This window comes from Balaenoptera borealis (assembly GCF_965194805.1).
Source record: "Balaenoptera borealis genome assembly, chromosome: 14".
In the NCBI taxonomy this organism is placed as follows: domain Eukaryota; kingdom Metazoa; phylum Chordata; class Mammalia; order Artiodactyla; family Balaenopteridae; genus Balaenoptera; species Balaenoptera borealis.
This window is the reverse complement of record NC_138875.1, coordinates 27,576,493-27,592,097: the sequence shown is the minus strand read 5'-3', so window position 1 is coordinate 27,592,097 and position 15,605 is coordinate 27,576,493. Positions and strand designations below refer to the sequence as shown.

The following is a 15,605-nucleotide window of genomic DNA, read 5'->3' as shown; positions in this document are numbered from 1 at the left end:
AGCTATCTATTTTACATTTGGTAGTGTATGTATGTCCATGACACTCTCTCACCCTGTCACATCTCACCCCACCCCCTCCCCATATCCTCAAGTCCATTCTCTAGTAGGTCTGTGTCTTTATTCCCGTCTTGCCACTAGGTTCTTCATGGCTTTTTTTTTCCTTAGATTCCGTATATATGTGTTAGCATACTGTATTTGTTTTTCTCTTTCTGACTTACTTCATTCTGTATGACAGACTCTAACTCCATCCACCTCATTACAAATACCTCCATTTCATTTCTTTTTATGGCTGAGTAATATTCCATTGTATATATGTGCCACATCTTCTTTATCCATTCATCTGTCGATGGACATTTAGGTTGCTTCCATGTCCTGGCTATTGTAAATAGAGCTGCAATGAACATTTTGGTACATGACTCTTTTTGAACTATGGTTTTCTCAGGGTATATGCCCAGTAGTGGGATTGCTGGGTCGTATGGTAGTTCTATTTTTAGTTTTTTAAGGAACCTCCATACTGTTCTCCATAGTGGCTGTATCAATTTACATTCCCACCAACAGTGCAAGAGAGTTCCCTTTCCTCCACACCCTCTCCAGCATTTATTGTTTCTAGATTTTTTGATGATGGCCATTCTGACCGGTGTGAGATATCTCATTGTAGTTTTGATTTGCATTTCTCTAATGATTAATGATGTTGAGCATTCTTTCATGTGTCTGTTGGCAATCTGTATATCTTCTTTGGAGAAATGTCTATTTAGGTCTTCTGCCCATTTTTGGATTGGGTTGTTCGTTTTTTTGTTATTGAGCTGCATGAGCTGCTTGTAAATCTTGGAGATTAATCCTTTGTCAGTTGCTTCATTTGCAAATATTTTCTCCCATTCTGATGGTTGTCTTTTGGTCTTGTTTATGGTTTCCTTTGCTGTGCAAAAGCTTTTAAGTTTCATTAGGTCCCATTTGTTTATTTGTGTTCTTATTTCCATTTCTCTGGGAGCTGGGTCAAAAAGAATCTTGCTGTGATGTATGTCATAGAGTGTTCTGCCTATGTTTTCCTCTAAGAGTTTGATAGTGTCTGGTCTTACACTTAGGTCTTTAATCCATTTTGAGTTTATTTTTGTGCATGGTGTCAGGGAGTGTTCTAATTTCATACTTTTACATGTATCTGTCCAATTTTCCCAGCACCACTTATTGAAGAGGCTGTCTTTTCTCCACTGTATATGCTTGCCTCCTTTATCAAAGATAAGGTGACCATATGTGCGTGGGTTTATCTCTGGGCTTTCTATCCTGTTCCATTGATCAATATTTCTGTTTTTGTGCCAGTACCAAACTGTCTTGATTATTGTAGCTTTGTAATATAGTCTGAAGTCAGGGAGCCTGATTCCCCCAGCTCCATTTTTCGTTCTCAAGATTGCTTTGGCTATTCGGGGTCTTTTGTGTTTCCATACAAACTGTGAAATTTTTTGTTCTAGTTCTGTGAAAAATGCCAGTGGTAGTTTGATAGGGATTGCATTGAATCTGTAGATTGCTTTGGGTAGTAGAGTCATTTTCACAATGTTGATTCTTCCAATCCAGGAACATGGTATATCTTTCCATCTATTTGTATCATCTTTAATTTCTTTCATCAGTGTCTTATAATTTTCTGCATACAGGTCTTTTGTCTCCTTAGGTAGGTTTATTCCTAGATATTTTATTCTTTTTGTTGCAATGGTAAACGGGAGTGTTTTCTTAATTTCACTTTCAGATTTTTCGTCATTAGTGTATAGAAATGCAAGAGATTTCTGTGCATTAATTTTGTATCCTGCTACTTTACCAAATTCATTGATTAGCTCTAGGAGTTTTCTGGTAGCATCTTTAGGATTCTCTATGTATAGTATCATGTCATCTGTAAATTTTATCTTTTTATTTTGGCTATTTTTCTTACCTTCTCCATGTTTCTTGCCTTCTTTGGATTGAACAAAATTTGGCCAATCCTTTTTTTTTTTTTTTAATTTAATTAATTTATTTATTTTTTGGCTGCGTTGGGTCTTCATTGCTGTGTGTGGGCTTTCTCTAGTTGCAGAGAGCTGGGGCTACTCTTCGTTGCGGTGCATGGGCTTCTCATTGTGGTGGCCTCTCTTGCTGCGGAGCGTGGGCTCTAGGCGCGCAGGCTTCAGTAGTTGTGGCATGTGAGCTCAGTAGTTGTGGCTCGCGGGCTCTAGAGCACAGGCTCAGTAGTTGTGGCACATGGGCTTAGCTGCTCCACGGCATGTGGGACCTTCCTGGACCAAGGATCAAACCCGTGTCCCCTGCATTGGCAGGCAGATTCTTAACCACTGTGCCACCAGGGAAGTCCTGGCCAATCCTTATCTCCTTCTACTAACTTAGAACTTACATATTTTATTTCTGCTCTTTTGGTGAATTGCTTAGAATTTTTACCATTCATATTCTATGAAGACATAAATTTAATCAATTTCTTGACCCCCCTCAAACAATATTAAAACCTTAGAATGCTTTTAACTCAACCTTCTTCCTAACTTACATATACTTGTGGTCATATAATTTAATGTTAGCGTTTGCTTTTTAAACCCCTCAATGATGATTACTGTAGTTTTATATAGGCAGTTTTTGTTTATATTTACCCACATTTCACTACTTTCTCTGCTTACTTTTCCTTCTTGCAATTCAAGCCTTTCACTTGTGATCACTCTACTTCTACCTAAAGAACATGCTTTATTTAGTACTTCCTTTAGTGATGTCCACTGGGACAAACACGCTCACGTTTCAAGAAAAACATCTTTATTTCATTCTCATCCTTGAAAGATGGTTGTTCTTAGTTTACAATCCCAGGTTACAAGTCATCTCCTCACAGCACATTGAAGGTGTCATTCCACTATCTTACAGCTTCCTCTGTTGCCAGTGAGAAGCCGGCTGTCCTTGTAAATGTTGTTCCTTTGTCCCCGGTGCTTCTGCAGTTTCACTTCAGTATATACAGGTGTGAATTTCTTTCTATCTACCCTGCTTGGGGTTTGCTGGGTTTAATGAATCTAAGGATTGTTGCCTTCCTTTTTCAGGGCAGGTTCATTTCTAACTCATCCTTATCCTGAGTATGCCATCCTGTGTGGTAATGCATGGGAGGTCCTTTCAGGATCCCATCTTAGGCAGGCCCTGGGCTTTATCATCTCCCCTAATCTAAGGAGTGTCAGCAAAAGCCTTCAAGGTAAAAGCCAGCCTCAGTACTCCATCTACTTTTATGGGTTCCTCCTTTTACTTAGTTTCTGACTTCTGAGATTTTCTGCCACCTTGTCAATAAGTTTAATTTTTGGTTTCTTAAAAACATTTTATCCAGCATCCTTAGTTGTTTTCAGCAGGAGAGGCAATCAGGATGTCCAGTCCACCAAACTGCCAGGAACACAAGTTCTCACATGAAGTTTCTTTACAAGCCTACAGGTGATTCTGAAGTGCCCTCCAGTTAGGAGCCAAAACATCCAGGAATGCTGCTCAATGGATGCTCTCTGGTTATCTCCTAATCATTATATCTAGTCATCTAACTTAGCCCTCAGTCCAGTTAACCTAGTCATCTAACTTAGCCCTCAGTCCAGTTAACCTCACACCAGCAACTGACAGTGTCTATGCCTCCTCAACTTCTTACCATTCATGCCACCCACCCCCGCCAGTGCTGAGATGACTAGTGTCCCTATGGTCATCTCTCTGACCACTGCTTCTCTGTAAACAGGAATGACAGTGTCCTGACCATCTTCCTGATCTCAAGATGCCTTATACATAGCAGGAATTCATTTACTGAGTGAATACATGACTCCACCATAGTCACTTACCAGGTGGTTTAAAAACAATGATATCATCCAAGAGCTTACACATTTCCTGTTCAAGGACTGCTAACGTGATTTTTCCATTTTGTTCCAGGGAGATGAGGAATTGTACCATCTGATGAGTGAAAGCTCGGCATTTTGGAACTGCATCCTGACAATAAAAAAAGGATCATTCAAATGAATCCATGCAAGCAGTGTTAACTGGATATTCCCTGGGAGCACAGCACTGCACTGGGAGAGGACAGAGCAGTGAGTCATATGAGGACAGACCCTGTGTTGGGGAAATAAAAATCTTTGGTAATACTTAGACCAGAACCCATGTTCTCCCAAATCCCAGTAGTAGTTTTTATTACGTTAATAACAACATTAACTACACACTAAGTACTTGTCAGGAACTTTTCCAAAACCTTTTATGTTCATTTTCTGATCTAATCCTCACAACACTTTGAAGGCAAGGTATTATTATTTCCAAATCAGGTGAGAAAACCAAGGTCAGAATGGCAGTGAGTTGGGGATATGAGTTTCTCAGACCTCAAACTCATGCTCATAACTTGCTGCCATTCTGCTGCCAATGACATTCAAATCAGTAAACCCACAGCTCACTGTCGGCCCTCAATCCTTTTCACCTCTTGTTAGCATGTTACACTGCTAGTAGGTAAAGGCTTACCAGAAGAAATAAATGAAACTGAAAGACCCAAGAGGCCAAAATGATATACATCCTCCAACTTTTTCTATTGAGCCGTCGCAGGATTCGAGACAGTCCTCAGTAGCACTTACACTACTACCAGCCCTGAAGCACACTCTGCCTTCTAAAGGACCCACTTAACTTACAAGATGTTTCTGGCTGTCAGTAGGAACGGAAAGACCTGCAGACACTTTTAGGAGCTTCACAATTAACTCAGCAGAAGATTCCTTTGCCAGGATGACGGATGGCTGGTAATGGCTGCTGAAATAACCTAGCACACTCTGATATGACACAATATCCACAAGATGCCACGAGAGTGAGCTTGTCTGTCCAAGGAGAGTAAGTAGAGGAGAATCCTAAAAATGAAACACACATTCTTTTAGTTCCAGAGCTCCCATTTTTTCCAGAAATATGCATCTCTACCTAGTCTATGGAGTGACCATTAACATGGCCTATGATGAGCAGAGAAGAGTTAAGAAGTCAAATAAGTACCTGCTCAAGTTAGGAGTACTCGTGAAAGTAATAACCAAAGTTTTGGCAAAACACATTAAGATTTATAAGCATTCAGAACCCAATTTTCAAAGGAACTCTATGATCTGGTGGTAGAACAAGCAATTAAGGAGATGTTAATTGAAATTGATTTTTATATTTGGTGTGGTTCCCTTAGACTATGAACTATAAAAGAAAATCAGGCACCTAGTTGAAGGCACATCCGTATGCCATGCATATATTCACACTGAAAGAGGCACTAGGGAAACAACTTATAAACCACAACTTCATACAGAGTGAGGATCTAGAGAGCCTTGCCAAGTGTTTATCACAGGCTCTCCAAACTTACTGTTTGATCCACCAGTTGATCTTCCTTTGCCAGTAAAATCATCATGAAAAGGAGGCAGACAATCATGCTCCGGGTCTCTGGGTGGGGACTGGGACTCCAGGCATCAGAGAGCACACTGACCCAGTTGACTTCACAGAGGACAGACCCCAGAAACAAGAAGCAGCTCTTGGGGCTTCCTCGTTCCACCTAAAAGGAAACAATGTTTTTAGCTATGTATCCTGAAAATGTATAGAAATCAATGTTTTCTAAATTATATATCTTTTAAATTATACTTTTTTCCCAGATTATAAAAATCATTCATAACCCTTCTGCCCTCAGAGATTTAGATTATAATATTTTTCCTTCCATGTTCAATGTATGGAACACCTTTCAGCTTGTTTGGAGTTCATTATTTATTCCACTAATTCTTTTTTTTTTTAATTTATTTTATTTATTTTTATTTTTGGCTGTGTTGGGTCTTTGTGGCTCCATGTGGGCTTTCTCTAGTTGCAGTGAGCGGGGGCTACTCTTCGTCACCATGCGTGGGCTTCTCATTGCTGTGTCTTCTCTTGTTGCAGAGCACGGGCTCTAGGCGTGCGGGCTTCAGTAGTTGTGGCATGCAGGCTCAGTAGCTGTGGCTTGCGGGCTCTAGAGCGCTGGCTCAGTAGTTGTGGAGCATTGGCTTAGCTGCTCCGCAGCATGTGGGATCTTCCCAGACCAGGGATCGAACCTGTGTCCTGTGCATTGGCAGGCGATTCTTAACCACTGTGCCACCAGGGAAATCCCTATTCCACTAATTCTTAACAGGAAAGGAATTATCTTCCCTAGTTCCAGCCAGGGTGGCAAATCCCTGCCACAGTTAGTCACTGGTGCTCAAGGGAGCCTACCACAGTCCTCAGATGTGCTGGGCAGGACAAAGGTGATGTATCTACTAGTCACTGGTTCCCAAAGCCGAGTGTGCATCAGAACCACCTGGAGGACTTGCGTGGGATGGGGGTTGGGGGGTACCCATAGAATTTTTAATGTCCTATATCTGGAGTAGGAGCAGGAATTTGTCTTCCTAACAAGTTCCCAGGTGGTACTGATGTTGCTGGCCCTAGGACCATACTTTGAGACCTACTATATTAGCATATATAATTTTTATATGGCCTTTTTAGTGTAATGTTGTGTTATAAATATATCCCCATATCATTAGTCTTTATAATTTTTGATGACTGCATAATGTTTAATTATCCCATTTAAAATATATTGGGGATGGGGGGCAAATGTATTATAAAGTATATAATCAATATCAAAGTTATCTCTTATAAGCCTATTTCAAGTCTGTTTAAAATAAAACATGGCTAGCTATAAATTTTTCCTTTAAAAAGAAGATTAAAAAGCTCAACTCCATTTATAAAATTGCAATCAGTGGAATTTGATGATTCATGTCTTCCAATTAGTACCATCATTATATCATGCTATTTGCTCATTTTCCCTTTTAGAAAATGATTGTTCATCCTCCTTTATAATTTGTTCTCTATCTTCACCCTCGACCCCCTCACAAACATACTTTACTATGCCAGCAAGACTCATGGAACTGAAAGGTTCCCAGCTTCTGGGCAGGGCAAAGTCATCTATCATTAGACTAAAACTCCTAGAGATACAAAGTCTATAGCATCCCTTTATAGACCATTCTATTTAATCTGTCATATAGCTAAAGCTGCGCTCTTACTTAAACGCTCTCTGACAGCTCTTTAAACAAAGGTTCAATTCCATATTCATAATGATGATGAATACCTACTTTGTGCCTGTCTCATAGGCTAAACCTAGCTATAAAATCATTCTTAACCTTGTACTTCACTAAGATGACTGTCCTCAGCTTTCCTTAGAGCTCAGCTACAGAGGAGTGGCTGACAAGAGCAGCAGTGGGTGGGGTCTCCACTTACAGCACTAAAAGACTGCAGTACATTTTACTAATTGTCATAAATAACTATGGATCTGCAGTAATTAAAGCACTTAGGGGCTTCCCTGGTGGCTCAGTGGTTGGGAATCTGCCTGCCAATGCAGGAGACACAGGTTCGAACCCTGGTCCGGGAAGATCCCACATGCCGCGGAGCAACTAAGCCCGTGCACCACAACTACTGAGCCTGCGCTCTAGAGCCCACGTGCCACAACTACTGAAGCCCCGCGCACCTAGAGCCCGTGCTCTGCAACAGGAGAAGCCACTGCAATGAGAAGCCCGTGCACCACAATGAAGAGTAGTCCCTGCTCGCAGCAACTGGAGAAAGCCCGCACACGGCAACGAAGACCCAACGCAGCCAAAAATAAACAAGTAAATAATAATTTTTAAAAAAAAGCACTTAGGGCTTCCCTGGGGGCGCAGTGGTTGAGAGTCTGCCTGCCAGTGCAGGGGACATGGGTTCGAGCCCTGCTCTGGGAAGATCCCACATGCCACGGAGCAGCTGGGCCCATGAGTCACAACTACTGAGCCTGCGCATCTGGAGCCTGTGCTCCGCAGCAAGAGAGGCCGCGATAGTGAGGGGCCCGCGCACCGCGATGAAGAGTGGCCCCCGCTTGCCGCAACTAGAGAAAGCCCTCGCACAGAAACGAAGACCCAACACAGCCAAAAATAAATAAATAAATATAAAAATAAATAAAATTTAAAAAATTTTTTTAAAAAAGCACTTAAAGTGTCTCAATAATAAATGTGAATTAGGTTATGAGTAAACAGAAATGAACTGGTGACTATGAACAAATAAACTGAAATGATCATAAAAAGCTAAGACAAGATTAAAAGTTTTTTTAAAACAAAAACTTAAGAACAACAGAAATGCCTGACTGGTATGTAAGTGACACTACTGTACCTGTTTTCCGTAACTATTGCTTCTACTGCAAAAACTCCCGCACACTTATTGGGACTTTTTACAGGCCATTTCAGGTCTTTATATGATTATGATGCATTACTGGTTGTTACAATGTACTTCTGTCTCCTACAACCTAATATCCCCTTACATAACTGCTTAAAGAAACTAATGGTTTGAGTACCGATTTACATTCTACTTTAATAGAACATTTAACAAGAAGCAGTTTTAATGATATTATCCTAGAAAAACATGCATTCACAGAAACGCCAAGATTGAGTGTGACAGTGATTAAACTATGTATTCACATGACAATATCACCGAAGTCTAGGGGATGACTGCCATATTACAGACAAAAATCTTTCTCTGGGTTTTAAAAATGGTCCTGTAAATGCTGTCCAGTCATCTACTAACACAGTGAAATGATGTCCATAGGATGCTGCTTTACACAAGCACTGTCTGGGCGATACAGAATTCGGGCAGGGTCCACACTGTCACCCACTGCAACTGGGCCTGAAACCCACACTGAACAGGTTGCTCCCAAGAAGCCAGGCTGTGACATAGAGAGTGAAGGGCTTACCTTGAAGAAGGCCTCCATGAGCATCTGGTCAGGATGCAGGTCCCTCCATGGGAGTTTCTGGTAGGCACTGTGAAAAGCATACAGAATGAACTCTGGCATTTTGGGTGCTGTACATGCTTCACAATAATGCATCAGGTGTAACCGAAGGGCTCCGTCATCACCGGGCAAGAGCTTATCTAAAATTGAAAAAGAAAATATAGCTGAAGACCTTTTGGTTTATCTTTAAAACAAATAAATAAAAAACTAACACAAAACACAAATTTGAACTAAACGTCTAAAACCTAACGTTCTCAATAATCACCCAGTTTCAAAGATTTTCACATACCAGGGAAAAACGTGACGGCAGAGTAATAATAAAGAATGGTAATTTACTTACTTGGGTAACTGGGAGGAGCAGCTGGTGTGAGGGAGATGGCAGGGGTGAACAGTTTTTCTCTAAAACTCCTAAATATATGACTTTTTAACTCAAATACACTTCCACAACCACAACCAACTCTAGGCATCCCTTCAGTCTGTTGCCTTCAGCATAAATTCAGTCTCATGCATTTGACACCTCATTCCTTTGGCACCTTGGAGAAATCGAATGTTCCTCAAAAGGAAATGTTCCAGGGACTTCCCAGGTGGCGCAGTGGTTAAGAATCCGCCTGCCAATGCAGGAGACACGGGTTCGATCCCTGGTCCGGGAAGATCCCACATGCCGCGGAGCAACTAAGCCAGTGCGCCACAACTACTGAGCCTGCGCTCTAGAGCCCGCGAGCCACAACTACTGAGCCCACGTGCCTAGAGCCCGTGCTCCGCAACAAGAGAAGCCACCGCAGTGAGAAGCCCGCGCACCACAACGAAGAGTAGCCCCCACTCGCCACAAGTAGAGAAAGCTCATGCACAACAACAAAGACCCAACACAGCCTAAATAGATAATTTAAAAAAAAAAAAGTAAATGTTCCAAATGACTAAATCTTAACCCTTGGTGCAGTAAAACTAGACTGTTAACTGTCATTCAAGTAAGTCACTCTAAAACAAATTTCACACTCTTCTGTAACCTGAATCACTCAGTATTATCCTCACGAGTATCAATTACTTTAGTGCCCTCAGGAGCATTTAGTCTGAAACAAATTTTTTCAGACTTTCTGGTTCTAAGCAAAGGAAGGGAATTTGGTCAAAGAAGAGAGAGCCACATACAACGAGAGCAGAAACCTGATGGGAGTTTCTCAACACGGACTTTTGAAAAATGACTAATGAGCATCAACACACGGTACCAGTCAACTTATCACTGCTAACATTCCTGTGCCCTCAATCCCCAGTCCTCATGAAACAGTGACGTATGTTTTTAACAACCTTTTAAGACAGGGGTGAAGAGTAGCATTTGTTTAAATATGGATAAAAAAAGATAGTTTTGTTTAAATTAGGATGGATACGTAGAAGATGTCTAGGAGGTAATCTCTTAGGACCAGGCCGAGCGTCTCTAGTCCCAGCCCAGACACAAATAAGTTCTGTGACCTCAGATGAATTCATTTTGCTTTTCAGGTCCTCATTTTTCTCATCAATAAAAACAGAGAGCTGAATCAGACGATCTCACTAAAAGGCTATAATTTAATACTTCTTCATCTTGCTGTGCATAGTTCTTCTGTTTCCTCTCTCTGAATTGAGCTGCCAATTCTTAATGTTATGTGTGTGCTCTCCTATTCCTAGGCCACTTTTTTATTTTATATACATGGGCCTGTGAGAGTGCTTGCACCTTTAGACTAAGAAACTAAATAACAGCCTTCGTGACAATAATTTTATGCTGAAATATTTGTCTCACTATAAATATGTTGTGGATGGTAATATGCAGCTAGAAGTCTACCTTTCCAATAGAAGAAAAAAAAAAGTGAGTGCTATTAGGATTTCATGTGTTACTCACTGAACCAATACTTTTATCAAGTAGACACTCAGAGTACAGCACTGTCCTAAGTCTTGGGTTGGGGGGAGATAAAAAGAAGAATGTTTCTGTGCCTAGAGTTTATATCTTATAACGGGGGTGGGGGGAGGGGGGAACAGGGAGGAGATCAGATATGTAAAAGGTCAATCAAAAATACTAGATGGGGACTTCCCTGGTGGTCCAGTGGTAAAGAATCCACCTTCCAATCAGGGGACGGGGGTTCGATCCCTGGTCAGGGAACTGAGATCCCACATGCCGCGGGGCAACTGCGGAGCAACTAAGCCCGTGTGCCACAACTAGAGAGCCCGTGTGCACCGCAGCTACTAAGCCTGTGTGCCCTGGAGCCAGTGCGCCTCAACTAGAGAGAAGCCTGCGCACCGCAACAAAAGATCCCGCGTGGTGCAACTAAGACCCGACGCAGCCAAATAAATAAATAAATATTAAAAAAAAAAAAAAAAAAAAGCTGGATGAGGTACATCCAGACAATGGTATATAATTCAGCACTAAAAAATGAGCTATCAAGTCTTGAAAGACATGGAGGAACCTAAGTGCATATACTAAGCGAAAGAAGCCCATCTGGAAAGCTGCATAATGAATGATTCTAACTATATGACATTCTAAAAAAGCTAAGACTATGGAGAAAGTAAAAGAAATTCAGTGGTTGCCAAAGGCTGGGGTCGGGGAAGGATGAATAGACAGCACAGAGGATATTTAGGGCAGTGAAACTACTCTGTATGATACTGCAATGGTGGACACACATCATTATACATTTATCCAAACCCAGAGAATGTACACGCCCCAGCATGAATCCTAATGTACTATGGACTTTGGGTAATAATGTGTCAGTGTAGGTTCGTCGGCTATAACAAATGTACCGCTCTGGTGGGGGATGGTGATAGTGGGTGGGGAGGGGGCTATGCATGCGGAGCAGGGAGGTAAGGGTATGTGGAAACTCTCTGTGCTTTCTGCTCAGTTTTGCTGTGAACCTAAAACGACACTAAAAAAAAAGTCTATTTTTGTATATATATAACATATTGGATGATATATTATTTTATATTATAACATATCTATAATTGCTATATATATTTATACATATTATAATATATAGTCTATTATCTGATATGTTATCTACTATATATATTGTATATAAAATACTGGATGACTTATTGTTAACTCCAGGACTCAGTGCCACATAAACACATGGTAGCCACGGAGGTGCGCCACTCAGATCTCCCTTCAAACAGAACTTGCCACAGATCAGGCCACAGCACCTTCAGCACCTGAGTCGAGGCCATCCTCCTCCCAAGTAGTCCTCCGCCAACAACTAAGCACAGACCTCGCTGCTTCCGCCCAAGGTAGGATCCTCAATAAAGAACCTTCGCACTAGAACTCCCTAACCATCTGGCCAGTACTTTCTCAGAGCTGCCCTGCAGGCTGAGACTCTTCCCACTCACCCTTTCACAGGTGTTAGGCCTGCACCAGGGTCTGAAGGCTTTCCTTGCCCACCCTTATTCCTCTCCCTCTTATTTTCACAGGCATTACCCCAAATAAATCTCAGCATTCTGGCTCCATCATGGCGTCTGCTTCCCAAGGATTCAAACCGCAACAATGTGCTATAAAGATTTAGAGGCAGGAGAGAAATGTATGCACATAAACAGATATGCAGGAGAATATAAAGGGCCCGAGGCTTCATCCAGGTAGTGGAATCAGCATAAGCAAAGAAGTGGCAGAGGGAAGATCCAAGGACTTTTAGGGAACAGTGAGTAGAGCAGTATGGCTGAATGGAATGCTTCCATAAAAAAAACATCACATAATGTTGAAGTGCTCTGAGCCAGACACATTTGAATGCTGAGCTAAAACATTATTACATTTAAAAGTTTCTGAATAAGAATATAATAGCATACAAACAGAATTTTTGGAAAATCAATCTAGTAAATAGGCAGGAACAGAAATGAGATAGGAAGGACAGTTAGGAGGCTACTGCAAGAATCTGGGTTGGGTGGACCTAATATCCTTACAAGCCTCCCAATACAAAACATTTAGATACACTAAGTAAAATACAACAACTCTGAAAATGCACAGCTACATACATTCAGTGGAAGAAAAGAGGTCAGAAGCAGAGACTAGGAAAGCAGAGTATTAAACTGATGCGGAAGCCTCAGTTGCCCTGGGGCTGTTTGCTTATGTGGGGTTTTCAACAGCACAAGGAAACAGAAAACAAGATCTTCTAAGGACTACACCCTCACTGAAAGGGCAGATAAGGGGGGAGGGGAACGGATCTTCTCTGCCTTAGCCTGGACTGGGAGTCAAGGAGGCAAGAAAGGTGATTGTGATAACTGAGTATGGGGTTTGATTTCATGTATCTGTGTAATGTGAGAAACCCAAAGCCAAGGAATTACACACAGCCAAATGGCAACAAATGCAGATCTTCTCTGGAGGCATACACCCTCATCCTAGTCCTCATGGAATTTCCACAGATAAAGTCTCTCTAAATATGGGCTCACAATAGAAAATTACAAAATACACAAGGAAACAAGCCTCTGAAGGAACATCAAACAGAAGTATGAGCCACCCCCCAACAGAAACTTGAGATGATGGAATTACTGCATACAGCTCATAAAGGAAAGTAAATATGTTTAAACATTTTAAAGTAATAAAAATTGAAATTTTAAATTAAAGAAAGAAGGTGCTATCAAAAAGGATCTGGATAGGGACTTCCCTGGTGGCGCAGTGGTTAAGAATCCACATGCCAATGCAGGGGACACGGGTTCGAGCCCTGGTCCGGGAAGATCCGCATGCCGCGGAGCAACTAAGCCCGCGAGCCACAACTACTGAGCCCGTGTGCTACAACTACTGAAGCCCGCACGCCTAGAGCCTGTGCTCCACAACAAAGATGAGCCACCGCAATGAGAAGCCCGTGCACCACAATGAAGAGTAGCCCCTGCTTGCCGCAACTAGAGAAGGACCGCGCGCAGCAACGAAGACCCAACACAATCAAAAATAAATAAATAAATAATATTTTAAAAATAAATATTTTTTAAAAGGATCTGGATAAATTTTATAAACAAACATTACTTCTAGAAACTGAAATGAAAAATTCAATGGATTTTTTTTAAAGCAGACTAGACATAGCTGAAGAGATGGAGTAAGCTGGAAGAGAGATCGCAAAAATTTGCCCAGGGGAATTCCCTGGCAGTCCAGTGGTTAGGACTCTGCACTTTCACTGCCGAGGGTGCAGGTTCAATCCCTGGTTGGGGAACTAAGATCCCACAATCCACTCGGTGTGGCCAAAAAAAAAAGAATTTGCTCAAAATGAAGCAGAAGAAAACACAGCAAAAAAGTGAAAAGTCACAGTAGAATGAGGTTCACCATGGGGGAAAGACAATATTTGAAAAGAGAAAGCCATAACTGATGACACTCAGCACTACCTCCCGAAAAAGATAAGAGGTTACACACTTCACACTGAAGAATTGTATGGGTGACCTTTGTTTGGTCAAAGATGACAGCCTACCAAATAAAGTAAAAGTAAATAAAGTAGGAAAGCAGAGGCAAAAGATTAACTGAATTACTTAAGGAAAAAGTGAAAACTAACCAGAGAGATGATATAACACCTTCCTACCTTTAAAACTCTGGTGCAATGAGTCAGTGCAATCAGTGAACAACTGCACGATGCTTGAGGCCACCACAGAATCACTCTCCAGCCAGGGGTAATGTCGTTGGCTGCTTTAAATAAAAGAAACACACACTTAGAAAGGAAACACTATGATTAAATTACTGTACGTCCCAGAGTCTGGGGTTTGCCTAAGTTCTAGAAAACTCTGTGTTATGTAGCCCTAAGACACATTTAGAGCACTTTAAAGACTATAAATTCCTGGAGGTGAATTGTAGCTTTTAATATCAATCATATAATTTTATTTACTTTCCTTCCTAACCTTTATTCCAATGTAATTAAGTTTCAGAAGTGTGCTATCTAAATAACTATTAAATTAACACCTTTTACAACACATCCAATTTATGCCCATAAACCCATCCCTTGTGTATCTTGGTTACATTTCGAATGCCTTAGAAGACGGCTTTCTCTACCTAAAGCATGGGGGATGAAAAGTCATGTAAAAAAAGATGGTCAAAAGTGAACAGAGAGGAAATAACCAAAGGATAAACTCTTTATATGAAATTATTAGTTTCTGAATCTGGTATAGAAAGTTCAATATAAAAATAAATTCCATTAGTTCTTCCTGGAAATAAACAGGAAACCTAAATTATGGTAAGCAGTCTCACGGTCACCACAAAATCCTGAAGCTTGTGGATTGTCTAAGGATAGCCCTCTGGGAAAAGCAAAGACCCAGAACTTTTTCTGTTTCCCTCAATGGGCTCTTGAAGCAGCCTGGATGATACAAACAATCTGGACATGGGGGTCAAAGCTCTACCCTGGTCCCAGTCTAGCCCTCACCAGCTGTGGGATTTGAGCAAGACATTCAAGTTTTCTGAATCTCAGGATCAGATTAATTCATACTTATGAAAACACTTTAAATACTGTGATATATACTGTGTAATTCTTACAGAACTCTGGACATCTACCTTTTGTTTGCTTTTAGAGGAAAAAAGACTCGTAAGGCAACTCCTTGCATTTGGACAGCTCTACACCTCTGTTTTAAATGCTTGTGAAATAATGCTTTCATTTAGTTGCAGAGTTCATGTTAAAACAGCAATTCCCACCCAGTAATTTGAAAGTCAACTTAGTTCCAAAAAAATAACTGATACTAGGTAAAATCAAGTTAGCCTCATATTTTGCAGTGTTATATTATCAAAACCTAATTCAGGAGAACAACATCCGTTTTTCTGAAATTAAATACCAACCTCATTCAACTTCTTTATTGTGGAAAACTGGAAATGAGTGTCCAGTTTTGCTTCAAAATCAATAGCTCTGATCAATCAGACTAACAGTTCCACAAACAGAAAATG

At 41.0% G+C, this 15,605-nt stretch overlaps 1 protein-coding gene and 1 long non-coding RNA gene across 5 annotated transcripts in view; both read right to left on the bottom strand.

Annotated features, from left to right (window-relative positions):
• Positions 1-15,605, bottom strand: part of EPG5 (ectopic P-granules 5 autophagy tethering factor) — a 136,283-nt gene that overhangs the window by 15,804 nt on the left and 104,874 nt on the right. For 2 of the 4 annotated variants that reach the window (XM_082353305.1, XM_082353307.1), the window contains exons 35-39: positions 14,263-14,366; positions 8,726-8,901; positions 5,324-5,509; positions 4,632-4,841; positions 3,807-3,951 (exon numbers count right to left, since the gene is read on the bottom strand). In XM_082353305.1, the coding sequence (XP_082209431.1) occupies positions 3,807-3,951; positions 4,632-4,841; positions 5,324-5,509; positions 8,726-8,901; positions 14,263-14,366 (821 nt within the window). The remainder of the gene's footprint in view (positions 1-3,806; positions 3,952-4,631; positions 4,842-5,323; positions 5,510-8,725; positions 8,902-14,262; positions 14,367-15,605) is intronic. The other 2 variants (XM_082353306.1, XM_082353308.1) reach the window with 1 other exon arrangement.
• On the bottom strand, positions 1,966-3,799 carry LOC309610455. Its single transcript, XR_014233953.1, has 2 exons — positions 3,578-3,799; positions 1,966-3,543 (listed from the first exon to the last, which is right to left on the bottom strand). It is a non-coding gene; the product is annotated as an uncharacterized lncRNA (long non-coding RNA).